Here is a 24,660-nt window from a genome sequence, read left to right on the forward strand (position 1 = left end):
TAGCACCATCTGTTGGAAAAACGATTCTTTCCTATTGTCTTGGCTTAACTTTTAGATTCCAAATTTCTCTTTATGACAGTCATATTTAGGCGTCCATAAGATCTAGAAATGCTTCCTATAGACTCACTTTTTAAAAACAAATGTGTGGAATTCTAAGATGGTTTTCATAAATAAATTCAAAGACTATTTATACTATTATGGAAATATGAAAATGTCAGTGACACACAAAAAATACCTTGTAATCAAAAGATAAAATCTGTATTAAACTATCTTATGTGTGAAAAGATTATAAACTATACACGATTCACTGTTCAAAGAAAACTGATTATATCTAAATACTGTTAAGAGACGGCCAACTAAAAAAACAGCCAGTTAAAAAAGAATGTTTATATAAGGGCTAAATAAAAGGTGCTCAGAAGGCCATTGTGAACATTCTAATAATGAGTAGCCAGAGAGTCGAAGCCTAAAGGGAACCCTTACTCCAAGAGGCCGTCAACATAAAAATGGCCTGCAAGCTTAAGCAAACCATAAGCTCCAGAGAATTAATTCCTAGGAGATGAGGCAGAATGGGCACATGCTGTTTTCTATTTGAGCCTGAGAGACATCTAGAGCCATACCATCTAATGGTTAATTTGGGGATAGCACTTAATATGCACGTAAGCATTTGAGTTTTCATTTTTTCTCAAAAAAAATGCACATATACATGAATAAGTATTATTTTAATAGACTTTTTTGTTAAAAAAGATGAACTTGAAAAAAATCAGTTTACATTATTGTGCAATTAAGTGAACATCATCATGATGGCCATCACAAAAGTAATGTATTTTCAAAGGCATGAATTTAAATGGAAAGAAATTAGGCAAGGGTCTGAAATACGAGTTTTTAATTCTACAAGTAGGTGACCCTGGGCACATCACTCCTGAGTTTGTTTCATCATCTGTGAAATGAGGCTACCGTCCTCTCTACCTGTTGTGACTTAACTTCTCAGGACTTAATGACATAATCATAAGTAAAAATGCTTATAAGAGTGCCTGGGAGGTAATAGTAGGCATTTATTATTAATTTCCTATTCTTTTAAAGCAGTAACCTCACCTTACATACACAATTCTTGTTACCTTGGCTGTGTATTTCTCCAATATACCACCATAATAATAATTTTTTTTTAAAGAGTAGGTTTTGGTAAAATGAACTAGATAAATATTCGCATGTTTTACTTACAAGGACAGGAGTGATGCTAGCTCTTGTCAGCATCTGTTTTACAAGTCTGTATCTATCATAAAGAGGTTTAACAATGTGCCTTTCTTCCCTGGTTACCTGAAGCAAGAAAAATGGAAATCACCTAGTCATCAGAAATCTAAAATTTCTAAAACATTGAGCAATATGACTTTCCCTGCAATTTTTAAAAAGTTATTTTAAATAAGTAGGCAATCTCCCAAACGTAGGAAACAATGCTCTATGAAACAGCTCTGAAGATGTGGGCCACAAAAGTGATTCATGTTCTTTAAGACAGAAAATCAAATCTTTTCAGCAAGAGAGACATTACCGGCCTTCCATGTTGACTTTCATAATAAAGAAGACTTTTCTGGAGAGAAGTTTTCTCTTCTACCAAATGATCTTTTGTCATTTTCTAGAATAAAAAAAACAAAAAACAAAAAAAAAACCCTCCCATTAGCAGCATCATTCCCTTCCCCAGCACAATGTAAATAATTTGGTTGAAAGGGCAGCCCATTACCACTCTTGATTAGGTTAATAAGAACACATCTTTTGCTTATGGATTTGCAGGCAACATTTTTCAGTCTCTTGGAGAATCTGGTCTTCTAAAACTAGGTACCAACCGCCTTTGGTGGTTTGATTTATTATATTTTATCTGAATAAGTTATGAATACCAGAGCTTAGTACCTTGGGTAAGTTACTTAGCCTCTTTTTGTTCAACATCCTGATCTGTAAATGGGGATACTTCACCTACCTCGCAGAGCTCTAATGAGGACTAAATGAGTTAATACGTTGTAAAGGCATTTACACAGTGCCTACTCAGCACACAATAAACAAAATAAATGCCTATTAGTTTATTTAATTTTGCACATAATCTTTTATTAGCATTATAACTATAATTTTGTTGTGTGTGGGCACATACACAAAACACGTGCACACACCAAGCACAGTTCTTAAACCTGGTGTTTCTCCTAAACTGTTAAAATCTAGCAGCAGTATAGTGGAAAGATCCTGAAAAAAGCTCAACAATGTCAATTTGTGACCCTAGACTTCTACTCTATGACTTCAGTTCCCCTTCATCTGGCACTTTCTTTCTACTGAAAATAAGATACTCTTCTCCCATCTTTCAGTACTCTAATGGTAGTAGGCAGGAATCCCAAATTTATTTGCCCATAACTCCTTCTCCCTTTGTTCCATAGCATGACCTTTTAACACACCAATGAACCAATGTTCCACAGAACACACTTTAATCCAAATAAACTCTCCAATTACTCCTAGGACTAATTAAAACTACCCTGTTTGTCATCAGAATGAAAATTAGAGGTACAAAAAAAAATTCAGTGGATACGTACTTCCTATAACAAGCATTTTAGATTATGTACATTCAGTAGAGGATAGCTGGGTGTAGACTCTGTAAAACACTGTGATTTCAACCTCAAGCTTGAACCTTAAACCTAGGAAAAGGAATCTGAATAAAGCTAATCCAATCAAAATCATTTATAGGAAAGGGGGTGAGGAGGAGAGGAGGATGGTAAACATAAAAGCAAAACCAAGAAAAATTGGGGGAACTTCTCTGGTGGCACAGTGGTTAAGAACCCGCCTGCCAATGCAGGGGACACGGGTTTGATCCCTGGTCTGGGAAGATCCCACATGCCGCAGAGCAACTAAGCCTGTGCACCACAACTACTGAGCCTATGCTCTAGAGCCCGTGAGCCACAACTACTGAGCCCAAGAGCCACAACCACTGAAGCCCAGGCGCCTAAAGCCCGTGCTCCGCAACAAGAGAAGCCACCGCAATGAGAACCCTGTGCACTGCAACGAAGAGTAGCCCCCACTCGCCACAACTAGGGAAAGCCTGCATGTAGCAATGAAGACCCAATGCAGCCAAAAATAAATAAAGAATGAAAGAAAAACTGGGGAGGGGAGCAACTAGAATTTCTAATCCAGCTCTGTTTGAAGGGAGAAAGACTCCAATATTTCGATCATGAGGTGTACTCTGTTGTCAAGATAGGAATGCACATCAGGATTCATCACTGCCTAGACAAAAGTTCACCTGAGACCATCTACCTCTGTAGTCTCCCAGCAAATTTCATCTGATAAATGATCTTGGTTGCCAAGTGCTTTGACCAGGACTGCCCTAGGCATAGGCTATACTAAGTAATGGTTCTTCATAAAAATGCATTCAATTAGTCCTCATAACCACACTGTGTTAGTACTTTAATGGACATAATCGCAGTCACATGGCTGTTGAAGGGACTCAGCAGCAGAATGCACATAATGTAACCAGTCAGGAACTGGCATAAGCTAAGAGTTTAATATGTACAACTACTAACATACAAGGCCAAGATTGAAACTCAGGTATATTTCGTGCTCTTAACACACTCATCTTGCTAACTGCCTCCAATATAAGTGAACAGACCACATTCTAGTTTTTTTAGTTTTACTATTTCGACTCAGGCACTTCTGTTGTGCTGATAAAAACATGCTTCTATAACTACAAACCTGGAAAGTAAACTGAGGCCAGCAGACTACCTAGACATCTTTATGCCACTATTGTAATTATTTTATTTCAGGTATTCTAAAGGCTAGTCTGGGCAAAAACCATAGCTCAAGATTACTTTGATATCTTCTGGAAGACACCTCTCAACACGTTTTTCTTTCAGTCTTTTCAGAATAAGTTCAAGTGTTGCTTCCTTAGATGGCTTCTTCTCCTTCTGAATGACCCGGGATTCATCTTCATTCTCTTCATCTTCATGGTCTAGAGAAGAGCCAAAGCTTTTTGGAAGAGTGTTACTACGTGGACGTGTCTGAGGTACAAACTCTCCATCAGAGGTTTTGTGTTTTGCATCTACATTTCAGAACCAAGAGGGTAGATCAGTAATACTGATTTTAGCTAAAATGAAGCTAGATCAAAAGAGATGCAAGAGATGCAAAAGCAAAGTATACATCTACAACACACAAAGTCACATGAAATATTTAAATTATATATATACACCGAGAGAACTATATGGTTTTTCTTTCAACCAATATTCATAGAAAGCCGACTAAAGTAAGATGCTCTGATGAGCATACAGTAGTAAACAAACAAACATGGTCTCTGTTGTCATGGAGCATGTATTCAGGAAGTAAAAAACAAAAACTAAGTAATCAGATTAATAAACAAAATAATTTCAATGAGTGCTAAGTGCTATAAAGAAGATAAAATAGAATGATGTCACAATGTTAAAGAACTGTGCTTTTTGGAAAAGCAACTCCTTTGGATGGAATTGACAAAGAAGGCCTTTCTGAGATGGTGACATCCTAGTTGAACATGGATTTAAAAGGAGTTAACCTAGCATAGAAGATTTAGGGGAAGAACATTTCTCCCCAGTTGAGGCAATAGCCAGGACAAGGTCCCTAAAACATGACATATTTAAGGAACAGAAAATGAGGAAAAGTGATAAAATGGGCAAAGGGTAGAGTATAAAGGGCCTTGAAAGCCTGGGTAAGGGGTTTGGACTTTATTCTAAGTGGAAAGGGAAGCCCACTGAAGAGCTATGAACAAGATAGTAACACAGTTTTTATAAAAGATAATTTTGGCTGCTATGCAGAGAATGCACTGTAGGACAGTAAGAGTGGAAGAAAATTGGGAAATTAGTTAGGAGGCTAATAATTTAATGACACTCATTAGTAATACATTCAAGGTAGTGATTCTCACTGATGGTTGGAAACTGGTGTTAAACGAGGAAATTTTTGACAGAATTTTAAGGGAAAATTCTAAAGAAGTAGTAGAACTTATTTAACCATAAGAATGTAAATAAACTCAATGACAATAGGAACCCTGTTTCTCTTGTTCACTGCTACAACCTCAGATGTCTTCAAGTACTTGGTATTTACAGACGCTAAAATTTCTGTTGAATAAATTCAAATGAATAAACCAAAATGTGATGCTCCAGATTACAAACCCACACTTGGTACAGATAATTTTTTAGGTATTAACAATTATTAAAAAGCATGTTCACTAAACACCCACAAAGGAAATGTACCTTAGCAGGTGTTATACTAGACTGACACCCAGTAACACACGACCTAGTTTTTGATTCAAGACGACTTACAATTTAGTCTTTGTAGTATAAAAGGCTGATATTATTCTTAGTCTTAGATGAAATACCCACCAAAAATTCTTAATACCTACCCAAACCCAAAACTGCTTAATATTTGAAATATGTTTCATATAAACTTCATAATACAATACCACCTGTGAATATATAATCTAGGGTACCCTTCAAAAGACTATTACTAATAAAAACACATGAAAGACATTTGGAAGAATGTAATATAGTATTGCAACTTTGACCATAACTACTAAAAGAACAAGAGAACTTTTATTTTGCCAGATAGTGTCCAAGATTTAAAATTATCAAAAATTATAACTATAATTCTCAGATATTATTATAAAGAATATTTTACAATGCAATTATATTAGAAAAATGGCACATTTTATACCTTTGATTTGCTTTCGCAGTTTGGTGAGCTCTGTCATCCATTTTAATACCTTTGGATTGGCTGCTATATCACTGTAGGAGGGCTGAAAAATTAAGAAAACAGAATCACTGATAAGGCACTCATCAACCCCCTACCTGCGCTAAGTCCCTCTCTGATAATTGCCTTTGCCCAAAGGAGCTGCCTGGCCCAAGGTTACAACCCTTCTTCCAGAGCAGCCTGCATCCATGACTGGTTATGTGGGATTAAAAAGGCCTGGCGCCCTCATCTCAATTCAGGTCAATCCTGAGCAGCCATCCTAGCTTGAGACCCCGTGGAATCTCCTCTACTAAACCATGCTGGCCTCACTCCTTACAGCTGCGATTCTCCCTAAACACTCCCTTGGAAATCGCACGCCCTGAAATCTCTGTCTCAGAATGTTTCTCAGATGATCCAACCTAAAACAACTCTACCACTATAAATCTACTCATAGATAGACACTGTTCTTTCATAAAGATAGTATTTTAAGAGATTTGTTAACACCTCAATAAAATTAAGATATGAAATTCTAAAAAAAGAAAGAGAATCATTTAAACCTTTGTGGGTAAGCAATGGTTTTTTGTTTTTTGGTTTTTTTGCCACGCCGCACGGCATGCAGGATCTTAGTTCCCCGACCAGGGATTGAACCCATGCCCCCTGCAGTGGAAACATGGAGTCTTAACAACTGGACCGCCAGGAAGTCCCAATGGTTATTTTAATTTATGCCCAAATAGTATTTTACAGTTCCCATGGCAGAGGTTTCACTCAATCCTCATTTCATCTTACTTTAAGTAGACAGGGCAAGATATTAAGTAAAGCTCTCTCGGAGGAGGGCCTAGCAACTGGAGAAGCCAGATTTGAATATGGGTCTTCCGACTCCAAGTATAGGACTTTTTCCACTTCACATGTGCTAATCATTAAATATCTCATCCCTCCACCCCCACCTCCCCTGGCTACCTGTGGTTTTTGAGAGAGCACAGCATTAACGTGATTTGTCAATGTAAAGTATTTGCTTTAAGAATTCTACAAGCTGTTTTCCAATAGAAATATAAAAATGCAATGGTGCAATGGCAAGAATACTGGTCTGGAATCAGAAAGCTAAGGATCTATATAATCTCAGATCTACATGATCACTATTTCTCTGGGCATCTTAGATTCGTTCTCTCTCCCAGGAAAGAGATGCACTAATGCTCTCCAAGAAAGTCCTCCAAGTTCCAACAGATCTACCTCACAGTGGACAATGCTACAAACTTACCTTGCTATTTCTTTCCCTTTCAAACTGTTCCTCAAATTGTCTGATTTTTTTCTGAAGTTTCTTGACTAATTGATATGGTGTTCTGTCTTCTCTTTTTTCATCTTTTGAACTAAAAGATGATCTTCGAATCCTGAATTAAAACAAGAGGCAAATACTGTTAGTTAAATTTTTAATTTATCGACACCATCTCTCTTATTATCTTGATAAAACATGATGCTATTACCAAGAAGTATATTTTTAAAGTGAAATTAAGTCTCTAACACTAAAGGACAGGTAGTAAAAAGAAACTTAAACTATGTTAGAGACCACAAAATTAGCTAACACAAGTAGCGATGAAAACAATCTGGAATCATTCAAAAGTTGTCTGGGCAAAGGCAGAAGAGAAACAAAGACATCTAGCAACTCAGAGCTCTTTTGGTGTTCAAACTGCAAAGGAAAGGTTCTAACTTTCAGGATCAATTTTAAGTTTTGAAAATAAAAACATCTAGTATTGGTGAGCTCCACCTGCGGCTTCCCTTCCAGAGTTCTATATTTCAGTCACAAATGAATAAAAACACCATGGAAAGATGTCTTATTAGAGAGCAAACCCCAAAAATACCTCAATGAACTCAGAATTTAGGGGCACCCGAAATAAAAAATTACAAAAGCATGCTTCATGAAATAGGGGAGAAAGCTCTCAACTGCAGGTCTGGAGGATTAAAGTCTCTCAAAGGACCTGGGTATGCGATAGGATTCACCTCCCATAAGAACATAAAAGTCATATACCTAGCAAAAGAAAGTGCTTTAGATGAGGAATCCAATGTTTCTGGATCATGTAGGAAACGCTGGCTTTGCCCAAAATCTAAACTCCTGTGTGATAATACTGGAGGACAGTCCTCTTCCAGAGGATGATGATTCATTCTTCCAGCTTGTGGAGAGAGTTGAGCTTCTCCAGACTCAGAGTCTTCCTGCCAAGACTTAAAAGCAGGAAATGGCTCTGCAAAACAAACACAAAGAATAGTACCATGGGTCTCTTGGTTCCACATGGAAAAAAAGTCACGCAATATCAGCTATATGTTCTTTAAACCTTTATCATTATGTAGTGGTTCATATAATAATTATGGGATACTAGGGTCTTCATAAAGCCTGCTATAGTTTAAAATTGTCTGAGCTTCATTGTTCAGCTCAGAGTTCTAATTTCACATAAGGAGTTACACTTTAAATTTCTGAACCCAGTCACAAAGCAAGAAGGGACACTGTCAAGCTCTTTAAAATTAAAATGTTATTTTTCAAGTAGGGAAAAGTCTTCATTTAGAAACAGCAAACATTAAACAGTCGTCAGTTAGGAATTTAACTTAGCCAAATGCTGCCAGGTGAATAAATCATCCCTCACTGTAAAATGACTATGTTAGGAACTGGAAGCTATTCCCCATGCTATTCAGAACACTTACCAAATGGAGTTCTTGGACTCCAAAAGAATTCTAACCTTCCCAAACAAAAGCAGCTAACTCACCTGACAGTACCTGGCCTCTAACATTAAACTGTGGTGGTTATTTTCTGCTACAGGATTCCTGTGTATAATACATATTTTAACAATTAAACACCCAAAAGTATGACCAAGACAAAATTTAATAGCACTACTCCCTCTTAAGCACATTTATTTTATTGGAGTTATCCTGTATGTTCTCAAATGAAGCCATGTTAAGACATTTGATGTCTTTGCACAAATAAGGTTTGATTACATACAGAACACATATAGATAAACACACAACCCACAAATATACTCCAAATACAAAATTATCTTCAAGTATCACTGGATTCAGGGTGGGGATCGGGACTTTTCCATCTACATGTTAACTTTATTATAACTACAGCGTAAAACTTTGATACTGTGGCTTTTGATAGCAAAAATTAGTTAAGTATTTCTGGATGCAAAAATGGCTTGACAGTGTCAGAAATCAAGAATGATGTTTTCTTTTTCTTCACACAATACCTACGGATTGCTACTAATTTAGTTTAACTTTATGCATTAGCAATTTAAAGCATTACTTTTTTTCAGGGTAATAAGAACATAATTAATTTAGTTTTTAAAGCCCAGATCAATCTGATAACTAAAAATTGAGTACTAAGCGTGCAATCCCATAATAAACCCAGCAATAAAGTGATTTTCAAAACAACCCTTGTACCTGCTTCCCAGAAAATAAGTAACAGGAAATAAACATTTTATGAGAAATCTCCTGTTTTAAGAAAAGAAGGAACTAACAAAAACAATATTTTCTGGGTATCATCTTTAACCCAGAATAGTTTTCCTAATATATGGGGACAGCAGGAGAAGGGCTAATAAGAAGGCAAACAAAGTGAACCATAAAAAGGCAAAAAAGCTAAACTATGGCGAACCATACTTACCCTCCCCATCTCTCTGCAGATGCATTGTTTTGAAATCAATGAGGGGAAAAGTGATAGGGCATGACGCTAATAAAATGGAAAAAATGGCAAAAAATACTAAAGTGAACACACAGCACAGTCAGAACAAACCATACACATAACTAACACAAAACCAAAGATACCAAAAACATTTCCCTAAAACCAGTTAGGCATTCTGCTCAAAAACTTTATTCAAAGAAATTACTACTAACCAAACTTTAAAAACAAACACAAACATACATTTCCATTTCAGCAAGCAAGGCAAAAAAAAAAAAAAAATCAAAGTAGTGCTGTTCTATTAAAACTCAAACATAAAACTGAAGAAATGGAAACTTAATCAGGTACTGTTGAAGCTTTTCAGTATAAACGATTTGACAGAAAAATATTTCCTTTAGTTTGCTCTTTGAAAAGATCCTACTGTATTTCATTCAAGAGTCAGCAGGAAAGAATCTAAAGTAAAGATGTTGTCTACTTCCATTAAAAACCAAGATCTTTGGATGGCTGCTACAAATGCATACTGGTGGCAGACATGTGCTACCTGCTTGTGAACTGCATTCTGCTGACTACCCTTTGAACAATACAAAAAAACAAAACCCACATACTTAGGAAGAGTGAGGTGGTCCTCCATTTGAAGTCACCCTACTTCTCTATTAAGAGTCATTTCAAATGGGGTATGTCTCTGATTCCAAGGTCTGTAGGGTCTAAAGTAATTTGGTCTCTTAAGGAAGACTACTATTTAGAATATCTTGACTCCCAGTTGTAGATAATCAGTCTCCGTATTATGGGGCACAGTTGGAAAGAACATGGTCTGCTAACAGCTACTCTCCCAAGCACATGCAGAGTTCATGACTGAGAAGTTTACTCAGATGTCTACTGCTCTTGGCTCTCTGAAAATCACTGACCCTTACTCCTGGAAGAGCCAGAAGGAGGTCTACGAGGACTTGCCACAGCTGTCGAGCCAGGTAGCTAACAGGGTAGTTCAGACACTGAAAATCAGGGATCAGGAGTACATAGTGACCTACTTTCCCTACCACCACAAGTTGTAAAGGATGGATTCTGACAAGGCAACAAAAGAGAGCCTACCATCAAGGTCTCTTTGGGGAAGCCTCCAGAAAGCTGAAGCTGGACAGGGAATGTCCTATCTCCTCAGACAATGGAAAACAAATTGTCTTCTATGCTTAAAACTTAAGATCAGAACCCTCAGGACAAAGACTGTAAAGGGCTATTTATCTGCATCCTCCAAAAAGAAGCAGGATTAAATCCTCTGTCAGAATCCCAGCTTCATCTTTCACAGACTCTTTTCCTACTACAGCTCAAGGGATGCTCTGTTGACCACCACTCCTTTTCAGTGACCATGCCAGGATAAATAACTAAAATGAACATCTGATCTTCACTGCCACCAGAATGCTAACATATCCCTAACTCTGGGGAGCATGTTCATAAATTCCAAACATCCTGAATAACCCAGAACAAAGTAAATGGAAGAAAACTTCCTGATTTAGTCTAAGTTAAGACACATAATATGCCATTAGGTATGCCAAACATCTAGACCAAAAAAAGGGGGAGGGGGGGCAGGAGGAAAGACAGCAGTAAAGACTGGCACAATGACTTGTTTGGGGCTTTTAGAAAATTGGCTATACCTTAAAAATAAATAAATAAAAATGCTCCAACTGTGATCAGGTACATAGACTTGAGGTGGCAAAAGGAGTCTGTGGTATTGGCATTGCAATTCCTCTTGTTATTGCTACTGTATGTCACTGGCTAACTTGTCAAAGGTGAGATTACCAAGGGATCTTCATCCAAGTGAACAAATATGTAACTTTAAGATTTCTGAGTGGTCTCCTTGTCTATTTACATAGGAAGGTGTATGATCCAGAGGCCTCCTGGATCCAAATTTGCTGCTTACTTCCACTCCCAACCGCAACATTTTATTTGAAAGTTTACAAACACACAGCAAAGTTGAGAGAATTTTAAAGTGGACATCTATATACCAATCGCCTAGATTCTACCATTAACATTTTACTATACTTGCTTTATAACATTCCCATTCCATTAACCGTCTTATTTTCTTCATGGATTTCAAAGTAAACTGTAGATACCTGTATACTTCCCCATAAACACTTCTGCATGCAAATCATTCACTGAAGTTTGGTATTTATTTACAGTTTTTGCTTCTTTTGATTAAAAAAAGCTTACATACAATGAAACGCAAGTCTTAAGTATACATCTGCTGAGTTTTGACAAATACATACACCCATGTGGCTTGCCTTTTTAAATTAAAATTAAAATTTCTCTCCTTTGTAAAATTTGTTAGGACCCTGCTCCCATACCTTCATAACCTAACACAGAGATACAGGGATACAGTACAATATGTGCTTACAAATAACCTTGAAGATAATTTCTTTTTAAATGTATTCCTGATGATTATAAAGAAAAGGCAGCTATATATAAGCCCTCTGTTTAAAGTGGTGAGATCCCCAAGCCCTAACATACCGGACTTTCAAAAACTGGGAGACAGCACCTGGTTTAACAATTAACAAAATCCTATCCTTGATTTTATTTTTTTCATCAGTTTCAACATCCATCTTCAGAGCTAATGGATAAAATAAGAACTTCTAGTTCAATGAGATAGTTGCCCCATAATTTCATTAGTGCATTTGAGTAAAAATAGTCACTCACTCTTATATGAATCAAATAAAAATGAATAAGGTTGCTAAGAAAAGGGCAGCAATCTCATTACTGCCTTCGGTAATTTCAGTTACAAATAACATTATCAGGAAAATAATGTGTGTGGGTAAAATTACCTTCCCATTTATCACCGTCAGAAACATTCTTCAGATCTAAATGTGGAATTTGGACACATGCTGCCTCCCCTTGAACACCAACACTTTGACCTCCTGGCACTTCTGATTCAGTGTTGGCATTCAAATCACATATCTTGCTACTAGAATCCTGTATTTTAAAATAAAGAATACATTTCACAACCAAGAAGCTTTTCACACCCAGCTTAAAGACAACCAGCATATATCCTGTGTAGTCTTCATTAGTTTACTGTGCCTACAGTTACTGTCCCACTCCCACCATTCAAACTATTTTCAAATACAAATGTGCAGTTTTATAATACATCTTACTGGAAGACAAAGTTTGGATCCCAAATTGAGAAAACTGTTTTCATAACTAAGTTTCTTGTAACCCAAAGTGGCAAATAACACAAAAACAAAAGCAAACAAAAAAACAAAAGTGGCAAATCAAGTTGCTGCTTAACTGTAAAACATTTGGTAAGAGTATTTACATTTCAATCTCCTTTAAACCTATTAAACCCAAGAGTTAAAGGTCAGATACAATAACTGGTAGATTAAACCTAGTCGAACTTTTAAGAACCATAAGCGAAAAATAATTCTTACCAGAATGAAGTGTGACAATTTATCACTGTCAAATGACAAATATTCTTTCCTAAAAATCAAGTAAAGTTATTAGTCTTTTAAGAATAAATTGGTTACTATCATTGCATATTTCTTACCTAGATTCCTCTCTTCCTCATACAGTTAGCATTTACAGGGTGAGAGAATAAAACAACAACTGGACATATGCCCATTCTTTGGAGCCTTATTATCTGAAAATCATACACTACTGAAAAGATCCACAGAATCAGTTCAGGTTTAGAAAAATTAAGTAACATTTACCACCCCCTTACACAGCCACTCCCCCAAAAGAAAAACACTTTAAAAGGAAAAATATAATCCACAATAAATAAAAACCAAAAGAACTGAATGTATAATGGAAAAGATTTTATAAAAATAAATATTAGTTTTAACCAAATAACTTTATTCTCTCCCACTCTGGAACATTTTTTTCCTTTTTAAAGATTTTTTAAAGGTATAGCTATGTACCTATATTTTAATCTGATGGTATTCTATTACAATCAAAACAAGGTTACTACTTCTAAACCTCTCCTTCCTAAAAACATAATGGTAATGTGTAAAAAGGAAATTTATAAAATCTCAATTCACTTATTCCCCCATAAAAATTAACCCCCATATAGAACAAGTGTTAAAGCAAGCTGTCACAAATGATCTCTACCTATTTGACCAGTCAACACAGTATCTAGTATCATAGTAGGTTATCAATATGCCGACTGCGGGAAAGTTCTCCTCCCCAAAGACACTGTGGCAATTTACAAAGATACTCACTGGTGCTGCTCCTACCCTGCCATAAAAGAGTGTGCATAAAAGAACTGCAAGAAGACAGGTCTTGATCTAAATATGGATTCTTGCTGAGCATGAGAAACAAACTAAATTCCCTGGGAAGCAAAGGCCCTCTTTTGCTTAGAGTGGAAGCAAATGGGGGGATGAGCTAAATTCTACCCTAACAGACTAAAAGACCTAATCACCTAAATTTGAGAAACATTGAGTGTTAAACATGCAAAATGTAATCCACTTAACCAAGAAAATCTTTGGGTCTAAAAACAAGTTTGCTAACCTATACATAAGTTGAAGGGGAAAGAGCTTTCTTGAAAAAGATTGAGTCCTCACTAAATGGATCCTTATTGTTCTACCAAATCCAGATGTCATCATTCTGGGGATGCCTGTTAATGCTGTTAATCTTTTATCTTCAGCCCATAGCTCCAATATTCCCTGGGCTGGAAGAAGATCATTCCTGCCTCCTGAAAGGAAGCACAAGGAACTGCTGTAAGCAGGAAATCTGTGGACCTTCAGAGTATGGGGACGCTCCAGAGACATGGCTCCAAAGAATTTACGTGCCCTCAGAGAACAGGTTTCCTACCCACAATTAAGAGAGACAATGGCATTAATGCAAGTTTACCCTTGCCAACAGGCTATCACCAAATTAGTAATGCTGTATGGGACTTCTCAGTATTTACAATCTAGTCTCCAACTTCATTACTAATGTGTTTTTAGAATATCAAATCATCATCATGAAGAAAATTATAACACACTTCTTAGCAATGTCTTAAAGAATCATAAAAAGAGTAACGACACCCAAAACCTACTTTAAAACATTCTAGAAAGCTTCTGTTTAAAGGGACTTTATCTATCGAGTATCTATGGGGACTACATATGGCTGAAATACTCATTGCCTCAGGGATCCCCCTTTCCATTACTGCTGGCCAAGGACATAAACAAGCACCAACTGCATAGGACTGTACTGGGACACATGGAGGAGTAGTTAGAAAGGGAACAAAAACATCCCTACATATTTGTTGATGCAACTATGTTACAAACTTTCAGTTAGCTATCCATAGTTCCAAGACTATGAATTAACTCACTGAAATGTATTCAGAATATGAATAAACTCCCAAATTGTTCTACAAATCAGCTGAAAGTTTTAAGTGTCTCCAAGAAGGCTGTGTTCTTCCTTCTGAACGTTTTCCAAGTTATAACTAATGTCTGTCTGAACCTGCATCTACTCTGAATATTTATGGACATTTAATATGCTTTATACTTACCATCAAAACAAGACATTTGGTTTTCTAGATCATCTAAAATGTATGTTATAATGGATAGCTTCAACTAAAAAATTCACCCCAGAATCTGTAAAGAACTCCAATTCTCAAAATGAATAATTAATTAGCAACAACAAGAGAAAATGCTTACCTCTCAAGACAGCCATCTTCACCATCACCACGGTCACTGCATGGCTCTAACAGTATACCTACAGTCTGACAAAAAGAACACAACACCGTATTAATGGAGTTCCCATCACTTACATATGAGAGGAAGTTTCCGATCTAAATTAGGATATTAGATTACAAGTTACTCAAATGCCCCTCTTTAACTACTACTTATAACAGTCTATAGATGTTAGCATCTCTTTTTACAGAGAGTAATTTATCTTCCTCAAAACCCGAGTCTTACATGTGTTTGCATGCGTGTGTATAAAATGAGGACCCTGCATTTCTTGTTACCCCAGTGGGCAATAGGTACTGCTACTACTATCACATTCTTTTTCCTTCCTTAGAATTCTCTCCTCTGAAAATGATGGTCTGCTACTTCTCTTTCTCCTCAGCCATGAACATACAGGTTGGTTAACTTCCTAGCAGGTAACAGAGGAGTCATGTAGTTCACCAGATTCCTTTATTACACATAATTGAAATAACACCTCTGAACCTCAGAAACACATGAGAAGGCTCCTGCATTTTCCAATGGGCTTAGTGACATCATCCCATGCTTATTCCTCCCTTAAAATGAATACCTACCAAGTCTAGTACAAATGTCTTGTGCATTACTTCAAACTATGTAAACTTTTTAGTGTCTTTGATGATCACCTCTGAAATCAACAAAAGCTTTGATCTTCTTAGATTCTTCTTAAGGAACTACCACTTGTGCAGTTCTGTTTAATATGAAAGACAGTCTGTAAAAGGCTATTAAAATACTTCTCTTTTTTCCAACTAGTTATCTCTGTGAAGCTAAACTGGCCTCATGCACTAGAAACAAAAGAACCTATAGAACAGACAGAATGCAGAAGCAGGTATGAGAATCCAGCTGACTTCTGTTAAGTCAAACAGACATTAACAAGATTTGTAGATATGGATAACAATGCCATGCCTCAAAATAACTATTTTTAAAAATAGCTGCTTTTGAGCAGAAGCAAGAAGAACTACAATCTTGCAGCCTGTGGAACAAAAACCACATTCACAGAAAGACAGACAAGATGAAAAGGCAGAGGGCTATGTACCAGATGAAAGAACAAGATAAAACCTCAGAAAAACAACTAAATGAAGTGGAGATAGGCAACCTTCCAGAAAAAGAATTCAGAATAATGGTAGTGAAGATGATCCAGGACCCTGGAAAAAGAATGGAGGCAAAGATGGAGAAGATGCAAGAAATGTTTAACAAAGACTTAGAAGAATTAAAGAACAAACAAACAGAGATGAACAATACAATAACTGAAATGAAAACTACACTAGAAGGAATCAACAGCAGAATAACTGAGGCAGAAGAATGGATAAGTGACCTGGAAGACAGAATGGTGGAATTCACTGCTGCGGAACAGAATAAAGAAAAAAGAAGGAAAAGAAATGAAGACAGCCTAAGAGACCTCTGGGACAACATTAAACATAACAACATTCACATTATAGGGGTCCCAGAAGGAGAAGAGAGAGAGGAAGGACCGGAGAAAATATGTGAAGAGATTATAGTCGAAAACTTCCCTAACATGGGAAAGGAAATAGCCACCCAAGTCCAGGAACCGCAGAGAGTCCCATACAGGATATACCCAAGAAGAAACACGGCAAGACACATAGTAATCAAATTGGCAAAAATTAAAGACAAAGAAAAATTATTGAAAGCAGCAAGGGAAAAATGACAAATAACATACAAGGGAAATCCCGTAAGGTTAACAGCTGATTTCTCAGCAGAAACTCTACAAGCCAGAAGGGAGTGGCATGATATACTTAAAGTGATGAAAGGAAAGAACCTACAACCAAGATTACTCTACCCGGCAAGGATCTCATTCAGATTCGATGGAGAAATCAAAAGCTTTACAGACAAGCAAAAGCTAAGAGAATTCAGCACCACAAAACCAGCTCTACAACAAATGCTAAAGGAACTTCTCTAAGAGGGAAACACAAGAGAAGAAAAGGACCTACTAAAACAAATCCAAAGCAATTAAGAAAATGGTCATAGGAACATACATATCAATAATTACCTTAAACGTGAATGGATTAAATGCTCCAACCAAAAGAAACAGGCTTGCTGAATGGATACAAAAACAAGACCCATATATATGCTGTCTACAAGAGACCCACTTCAGACCTAGGGACACATACAGACTGAAAGTGAGGGGATGGAAAAAGATATTCCATGCAAATGGAAATCAAAAGAAAGCTGGAGTAGCTATACTCATATCAGATAAAATAGATTTTAAAATAAAGAACGTTACAAGAGACAAGGAAGGACACTACATAATGATCAAGGGATCAATCCAAGAAGAAGATATAACAATTATAAATATATATGCACACAACATAGGAACACCTCAATACATAAGGCAACTGCTAACAGCTATAAAAGAGGAAATCAACAGTAACACAATAATAGTGGGGGACTTTAACACCTCACTTACACCAATGGACAGATCATCCAAAATGAAAATTAATAAGGAAACAGAAGCTTTAAATGACACAATAGACCAGATAGATTTAATTGATATTTATAGGACATTCCATCCAAAAACAGCAGATTACACTTTCTTCTCAGGTGTGCACGGAACACTCTCCAGGATAGATCACATCTTGGGTCATAAATCAAGCCTCAGTAAATTTAAGAAAATTGAAATCATATCAAGTATCTTTTCTGACCACAATGCTGTGAGATTAGAAATCAATTACGGGGAAAAAAACGTAAAAAACACAAACACGTGGAGGCTAAACAATACATTACTAAGTAACCAAGCGATCACTGAAGAAATCAAGGAGGAAATCAAAAAATACCTAGAGACAAATGACAATGAAAACATGATGATCCAAAACCTATGGGATGCAGCAAAAGCAGTTCTAAGAGGGAAGTTTATAGCTATACAAGCCTACCTCAAGAAACTGGAAAAATCTCAAATACACAATCTAACCTTACACCTAAAGGAACTAGAGAAAGAAGAATAAACAAAACCCAAAGTTAGCAGAAGGAAAGAAATCATAAAGATCAGTGCAGAAATAAATGAAATAGAAACAAAGAAAATAATAGCAAACATCAATAAAACTAAAAGCTGGTTCTTTGAGAAGATAAATAAAATGGATAAACCATTAGCCAGACTCATCAAGAAAAAGAGGGAGAGGACTCAAATCAATAAAATTAGAAATGAAAAAGGAGAAGTTACAACAGACACCGCAGAAATACAAAGCATCCTAAGAGACTACTACAAGCAACTCCATGCCAATAAAATGGACAACCTGAAAGAAATGGACAAATTCTTAGAAAGGTATAACCTTCCAAGACTGAACCAGGAAGAAATAGAAAATATGAACAGACCAATCACAAGCAATGAAATTGAAACTGTGATTAAAAATCTTCCAACAAACAGAAGTCCAGGACCAGATGGCTTCACAGGTGAATTCTATCAAACATTTAGAGAAGAGCTAACACCCATCCTTCTCAAACTCTTCCAAAAAATTGCAGAGGAAGGAACACTCCCAAACTCATTCTATGAGGCCACCATCACCCTGATACCAAAACCAGGCAAAGATACTACAAAAAAAGAAAGTTACAGACCAATATCACTGATGAATATAGACGCAAAAATCCTCAACAAAATACTAGCAAACGGAATCCAACAACACATTAAAAGGATCATAGACCATGATCAAGTGGGATTTATCCCAGGGATGCAAGGATTCTTCAATATATGCAAATCAATTAATGTGATACACCATATTAACAAACTGAAGAAGAAAAACCATATGATCATCTCAATAGATGCAGAAAAAGCTTTTGACAAAATTCAACACCCATTTATGATAAAAACTCTCCAGAAAGTGGGCATAGAGGGAACCTACCTCAACATAATAAAGGCCATATATAACAAACCCACAGCAAACAGCATTCTCTATGGTGAAAAACTGAAAGCATTTCCTCTAAGATCAGGAAGAAGACAACGTTGTCCACTCTCACCACTATTATTCAACATAGTTTTGGAACTCCTAGCCACGGCAATCAGAGAGGAAAAAGAAATAAAAGGAATACAAATTGGAAAAGAAGAAGTAAAACTGTCACTGTCTGCAGATGACATGATACTATACATAGAGAATCCTAAAGATGCCACCAGAAAACTACTAGAGCTAATCAATGAACCTGGGCAAGTTGCAGGATACAAAATTAATGCACAGAAATCGCTTGCATCCCTATACACTAATGATGAAAAATCTGAAAGAGAAATTAAGGAAACACTCCCATTTACCATTGCAACAAAAAGAATAAAATACCTAGGAATAAACCTACCTAAGGAGACAAAAGACCTGTATGCAGAAAACTATAAGACACTGATGAAAGAAATTAAAGATGATACCAACAGATGGAGAGATATACCACGTTCTTGGATTGGAAGAATCAATATTGTGAAAATGACTATACTACCCAAAGCAATCTACAGATTCAATGCAATCCCTATCAAATTACCAATGGCATTTTTAACGGAACTAGAACAAAAAATCTTAAAATTTGTATGGAGACACAAAAGATCCCAAATAGCCAAAGCAGTCTTGAGGGAAAAAAACGGAGCTGGAGCAATCAGACTCCCTGACTTCAGACTATACTACAAAGCTACAGTAATCAAGACAAAATGGTACTGGCACAAAAACAGAAACACAGATCAATGGAACAGGATAGAAAGCCCAGAGATAAACCCACGCACTTATGGTCAACTAATCTAGGACAAAGGAGGCAAGGTTATACAATGGAGAAAAGACAGTCTCTTCAATAAGTGGTGCTGGGAAAACTGGACAGCTACACGTAAAAGAATGAAATTAGAACACTCCTTAACACCATACACAAAAATAAACTCAAAATGGATTCGAGACCTAAATGTAAGACTGGACACTATAAAACTCTTAGAGGAAAACATAGGAAGAACACTCTTTGACATAAATCACAGCAAGATCTTTTTTGATCCACCTCCTAGAGTAATGGAAATAAAAACAAAAATAAACAAATGGGACCTAATGAAACTTCATAGCTTTTGCACAACAAAGGAAACCATAAACAAGACGAAAAGACAACCCTCAGAATGGGAGAAAATATTTGCAAACGAATCAACGGACAAAGGATTAATCTCCAAAATATATAAACAGGTCATGCAGCTCAATATTAAAAAAACAAACAACCCAATCCAAAAATGGGCAGAAGACCTAAATAGACATTTCTCCAAAGAAGACATACAGATGGCCAAGAAGCACAAGAAAAGCTGCTCAACATCACTGATTATTAGAGAAATGCAAATCAAAACTACAATGAGGTATCACCTCACACCAATTAGAATGGGCATCATCAGAAAATCTACAAACAACAAATGCTGGAGAGGGTGTGGAGAAAAGGGAACCCTCTTGCACTGTTGGTGGGAATGTAAATTGATACAGCTACTATGGAGAACAGTATGGAGGTTCCTTAAAAAACTAAAAATAGAATTACCATATGACCCAGCAATCCCACTACTGAGCATATACCCGGAGAAAACCATAATTCAAAATGACACATGCACTCCAATGTTCACTGCAGCACTACTTACAATAGCCAGGTCATAGAAGCAACCTAAATGCCCATCGACAGATGAATGGATAAAGAAGTTGTGGTACATATATACAATGGAATATTACTCAGCCACAAAAAGGAACGAAATTGGGTCATTTGTTGAGACGTGGACGGATCTAGAGACTGTCATACAGAGTGAAGTAAGTCAGAAAGAGCAAAACAAATATCGTATATTAACGCATATATGTGGAACCTAGAAAAATGGTACAGATGAACTGGTTTGCGGGCAGAAATTGAGACACAGATGTAGAGAACAAACATATGGACAGCAAGAAGGGAAAGCGGCGGCGGGGGGCGGTGTGTGATGAATTGGGAGATTGGGATTGACATGTACACACTGATGTGTATAAAACTGATGACTAATAAGAAACTGCTGTACAAAAAAATAAAATAAAATAAAATTTAAAAATTGAAAATAAATAAGTAAATAAATATCCTCAGTTTAAACCAAAAAAAAAAAAATAGCTGCTTTTATTAAGAAGAAAAAAACAACCTTATGTATGTTACCTTGAGTTTATTGTTATTTTTAAGTAATTTAATAAACATTTTAATTGCTCAGTTTTAATTTCTAATATACTAAATATCGATAGATATACCTATGTAAACAAAAGCTTTTTGGGATCCTCAGTAATTTTGAAGAGTATAAAGAGGTCCTGGGACCCAAAGTGTAAGAATCACTGACCTAGAAATCAGACTTCAGCAACCTTTATGCTCTGGAATATAGCTTTACATTCTTAAATATGAAGGTTTTGGGGACCATGAAAAACCATTACAGAGACCCAATATTTAAAATGAGCTTTCTTGTTTTACTCAAAGAACCAAATTCAAGTCCCAGTTCCTCCCTTCTCATGAAAATTAAGAAAATAACAATCACTTACTTGCTTATCTTACAGTTACTATAAGAGAATCAAAAGAAATAACTCATAAGAAAAACTATAAAGCTCTATTACAAAAGCATACTATTACATGACCAACTCTTATTTAACCTATAATTCTTTTTACTATGAAATAATTGAAACAAAGTACAAAGACTGATATAACTAATACCCACATACCCTCCAGCCAGATTTAGGCAACATAATTCTTAAATAGTGAAAAGTACTAAACAAAAACCCAATTAGGGGTAATATAAAAGATGCAGTGACAGTAGCAAAAGCTGACAGCCCAGCAGTGGAGAAGGCAGATGAAATTCAGAGTCTGGTGCAGAACTGTGCTCTATATGATACCCCAGGACAAAGAAAAATAAAAGTTATTAGAGTCAGGTTAGAATATGGCCAGACTTCAATTTAACACACAGGGAAGTATACAATATTTTGTTTAGAAACCAAAATATACTTCATCACTTAAAGAAATTTCACTTCCTCAGAATTCATTCTAGATAAAACATTCAATTCTTTGTACACAAGTAGAGAAGAGCCTATTTTTTTTCCTAAAATATCAGCGAACAAAATAGCCCATACTTTCTTCCCTCTTTTCTCCACAAACATCAGGGTCCTCACAAAGGACGTCTAAGGCACTCTGGTCTCAATTCAGGTAAGCTAGAGAGCTTTGGTGGTGGTGGTGGCAGTGGTAGTAATAGTGGGAGCAGCATCTACAGCACAATCATATTGCCAATGTCTTAGGGGTTGTCAGGGCTTACTGCCAGGAACTAAAGACTGATGGGCATTTCCAGTAATTCCTTTGGTCTCCACTCATTCCTTAGCCATCCATAATTGATGCTTTCACACAGCTTAGTCCGCATCTTCCCATCTCCACCTAGTTTTGCTCAAGTATGCTAGCTACTTCTTTTAGATAGGCTAAACATCCCCACTTCATTCTCCACATTTCATCTGCTTTTTAGAAACTTTTACTAAAACATTTTCAACCAACAGATAGCAGATTATACCCAGAAAAATAAAACTGCAGTCCGCAACTTGATTTTATTTTTTAGTTCAACAGACATAAAAACACATTGGAGCAAAATTCTGTGTGTTAAGCAGAAAACAATTTTGATTAACAATAGCTTTCCATTTAAATGGGCTGCCAACTCACTATACTTTTGTATCAGTTAGACTATGGAGGCTTAAAAAAAGTTTTCTTAATTGAGGTATAGTTTATACACAATGTTATATAAGTTTCAGGTACACCTCATAGTGATTCACAATTTTTAAAGGTTATATAAAAATACATTAAATGTACTTCAATCTAGCCCAATTTCTTCCACTGAATTAATGTGGTCAAAACTGATGGGGTCTCCACAACAGAGGAAACATCAACAAAATGAAAAGGCAACCTACAGAATGGGAGAAAATATTTGCAAATCATATATCTGATAAGGAGTTAATATCCAAAATATATAAAGAACTCATAAAACTCAATAGCAAAAAACCCACAAATAATACAATTAAAAAATGGGCAGAGGATCTAAATAGATATCTTCCCAAAGATGATGTACAGATGGCCAACAGGTACATGAAAAGGTGCTCAACATCACTCACCATCAGGAAAATGCAAATCAAAACCACAATAAGATACCACCTCACACCTGTTAAAAAGACTATCATCAGAAAGACAAGACATAACAAATGCTGGTGAGGATGTGGAGAAAAGGGAACCCTAGTGTCCTAGAGATGGAAATGTAAATTGCTGGGAATGTAAACTGGTGCAGCCACTATGGAAAATGGTATGGAGGTTCCTCAAAAAAATTAAAAATAGAACTACCATATGATTACCAGCAATTCCACTTCCGGGTATTTATGTGAAGGAAAGGAAAATGCTAACTCAAAAAGATAGGTGCACCCCCATGTTCACTGCAGCATTATTTTACAGTAGCCAAGATATGGAAATGACCTAAGTGTCCCTAAACAGATAAATGGATGAAGAAAAAATGTGTATGTATACATATACACAATGGAATATTATTCTGCCTTAAAAGAGAATGAAGTCCTGCCATTTGCAACAACATGGATGGACCTTGAAGGCATTATGCTATGAGAAATATGTTAGACAGAGAAAGACAAATACCATATGATCTCACTTATATGTGGAATTTTAAGAAAAAAATCAAATTTATGGATATAGAGAACATACTGATGGTTGCCAGAGGTGGGGGGGGGGGTTGGGTAAAATGGGTGAAGGTAGTCAAAAGGTACAAACTTTCCAGTTATAAAAATAAATAAGACTTAGAAATATAATATACATCACAGTAACTATAGTTAATAATACTGTATTGTATATTTGAAAGTTGCTGAGAGTAGATCTTAAAAATCTCATCACAAGAAAAAAGAATTTAACTGTGTGGTAATAGCTACTAACTAAACTTGTGATCATTTCACAATACATACATGTATCAAATGTTGTGCACTTGAAACTAATGTAATATTATGCGTCAACTATATCTCAATTTTTTTTAATTTAAAAAAGAAAGGTTGTGACTTAAAAAAAAAAAGCATTATTGAATGGTTGTTGCCTGTCAGAGGTTTTGAGTGCTTTAAAAAAAAAAAAAAAAAAAAAAAAAGAGTGGAGTCTCATAATAGTAGAAGTCAAATTTACAGCCATTTCTTCCTCTTGGTTGTCTCCTAGAGTTTCCCAAATACTTCTGGCCTCCACTTCTGAAAGGAGGTACTTATACTGCAGAAGTTTCTCAGGGTTTGGAAGATATAAATAATTGCAAATTTGGCAGAGTGCCAGCAACAGAGTCCTGCTAATCCTGAAATGGATTGATTTCATGAGAAATTCACTGATAAGACCGTATTCTGATGTGAATTCTAATCAGGCGACTGATTTGCAGACAGTTTCCAACCCCAAAACAGTGCAAATTACTATACAGCTTGTTGTACCTATTTTAAAAATTTACAGAGATCTCGTCAATCAATACAAAAATCCTAAGTATTTTCTACAGAACTCATTAGTACCTTTTAAAAAATACTAATTTGCAAAAGACCTGATATTTTATATCTGATAAAAGACTTACTCAAAATATATAAAGAACTCTTAAAACTCAACAGAAAACAACCAGATCAAAATATGAACAAAAGACCTGAATTCACCAAAGAT

The 24,660-nt window shown here is 36.1% G+C and overlaps 1 protein-coding gene across 12 annotated transcripts in view; it reads right to left on the minus strand.

Moving 5' to 3' along the window:
- The window catches only part of FAM13B (family with sequence similarity 13 member B), a 113,544-nt gene that overhangs the window by 4,712 nt on the left and 84,172 nt on the right, over window positions 1-24,660 (minus strand). For 4 of the 12 annotated variants that reach the window (XM_061189631.1, XM_061189627.1, XM_061189629.1 and 1 more), the window contains 10 exons: window positions 14,983-15,047; window positions 12,775-12,823; window positions 12,175-12,322; window positions 9,353-9,418; window positions 7,733-7,943; window positions 6,968-7,097; window positions 5,698-5,779; window positions 3,831-4,060; window positions 1,544-1,627; window positions 1,219-1,314 (listed from right to left, as the gene is read on the minus strand). In XM_061189631.1, the coding sequence (XP_061045614.1) occupies window positions 1,219-1,314; window positions 1,544-1,627; window positions 3,831-4,060; window positions 5,698-5,779; window positions 6,968-7,097; window positions 7,733-7,943; window positions 9,353-9,418; window positions 12,175-12,322; window positions 12,775-12,823; window positions 14,983-15,047 (1,161 nt within the window). The remainder of the gene's footprint in view (window positions 1-1,218; window positions 1,315-1,543; window positions 1,628-3,830; window positions 4,061-5,697; window positions 5,780-6,967; window positions 7,098-7,732; window positions 7,944-9,352; window positions 9,419-12,174; window positions 12,323-12,774; window positions 12,824-14,982; window positions 15,048-24,660) is intronic. The other 8 variants (XM_061189633.1, XM_061189628.1, XM_061189636.1 and 5 more) reach the window with 5 other exon arrangements.

Source organism: Eubalaena glacialis, chromosome 4, assembly GCF_028564815.1.
Source record: "Eubalaena glacialis isolate mEubGla1 chromosome 4, mEubGla1.1.hap2.+ XY, whole genome shotgun sequence".
Taxonomy (NCBI): Eukaryota; Metazoa; Chordata; class Mammalia; order Artiodactyla; family Balaenidae; genus Eubalaena; species Eubalaena glacialis.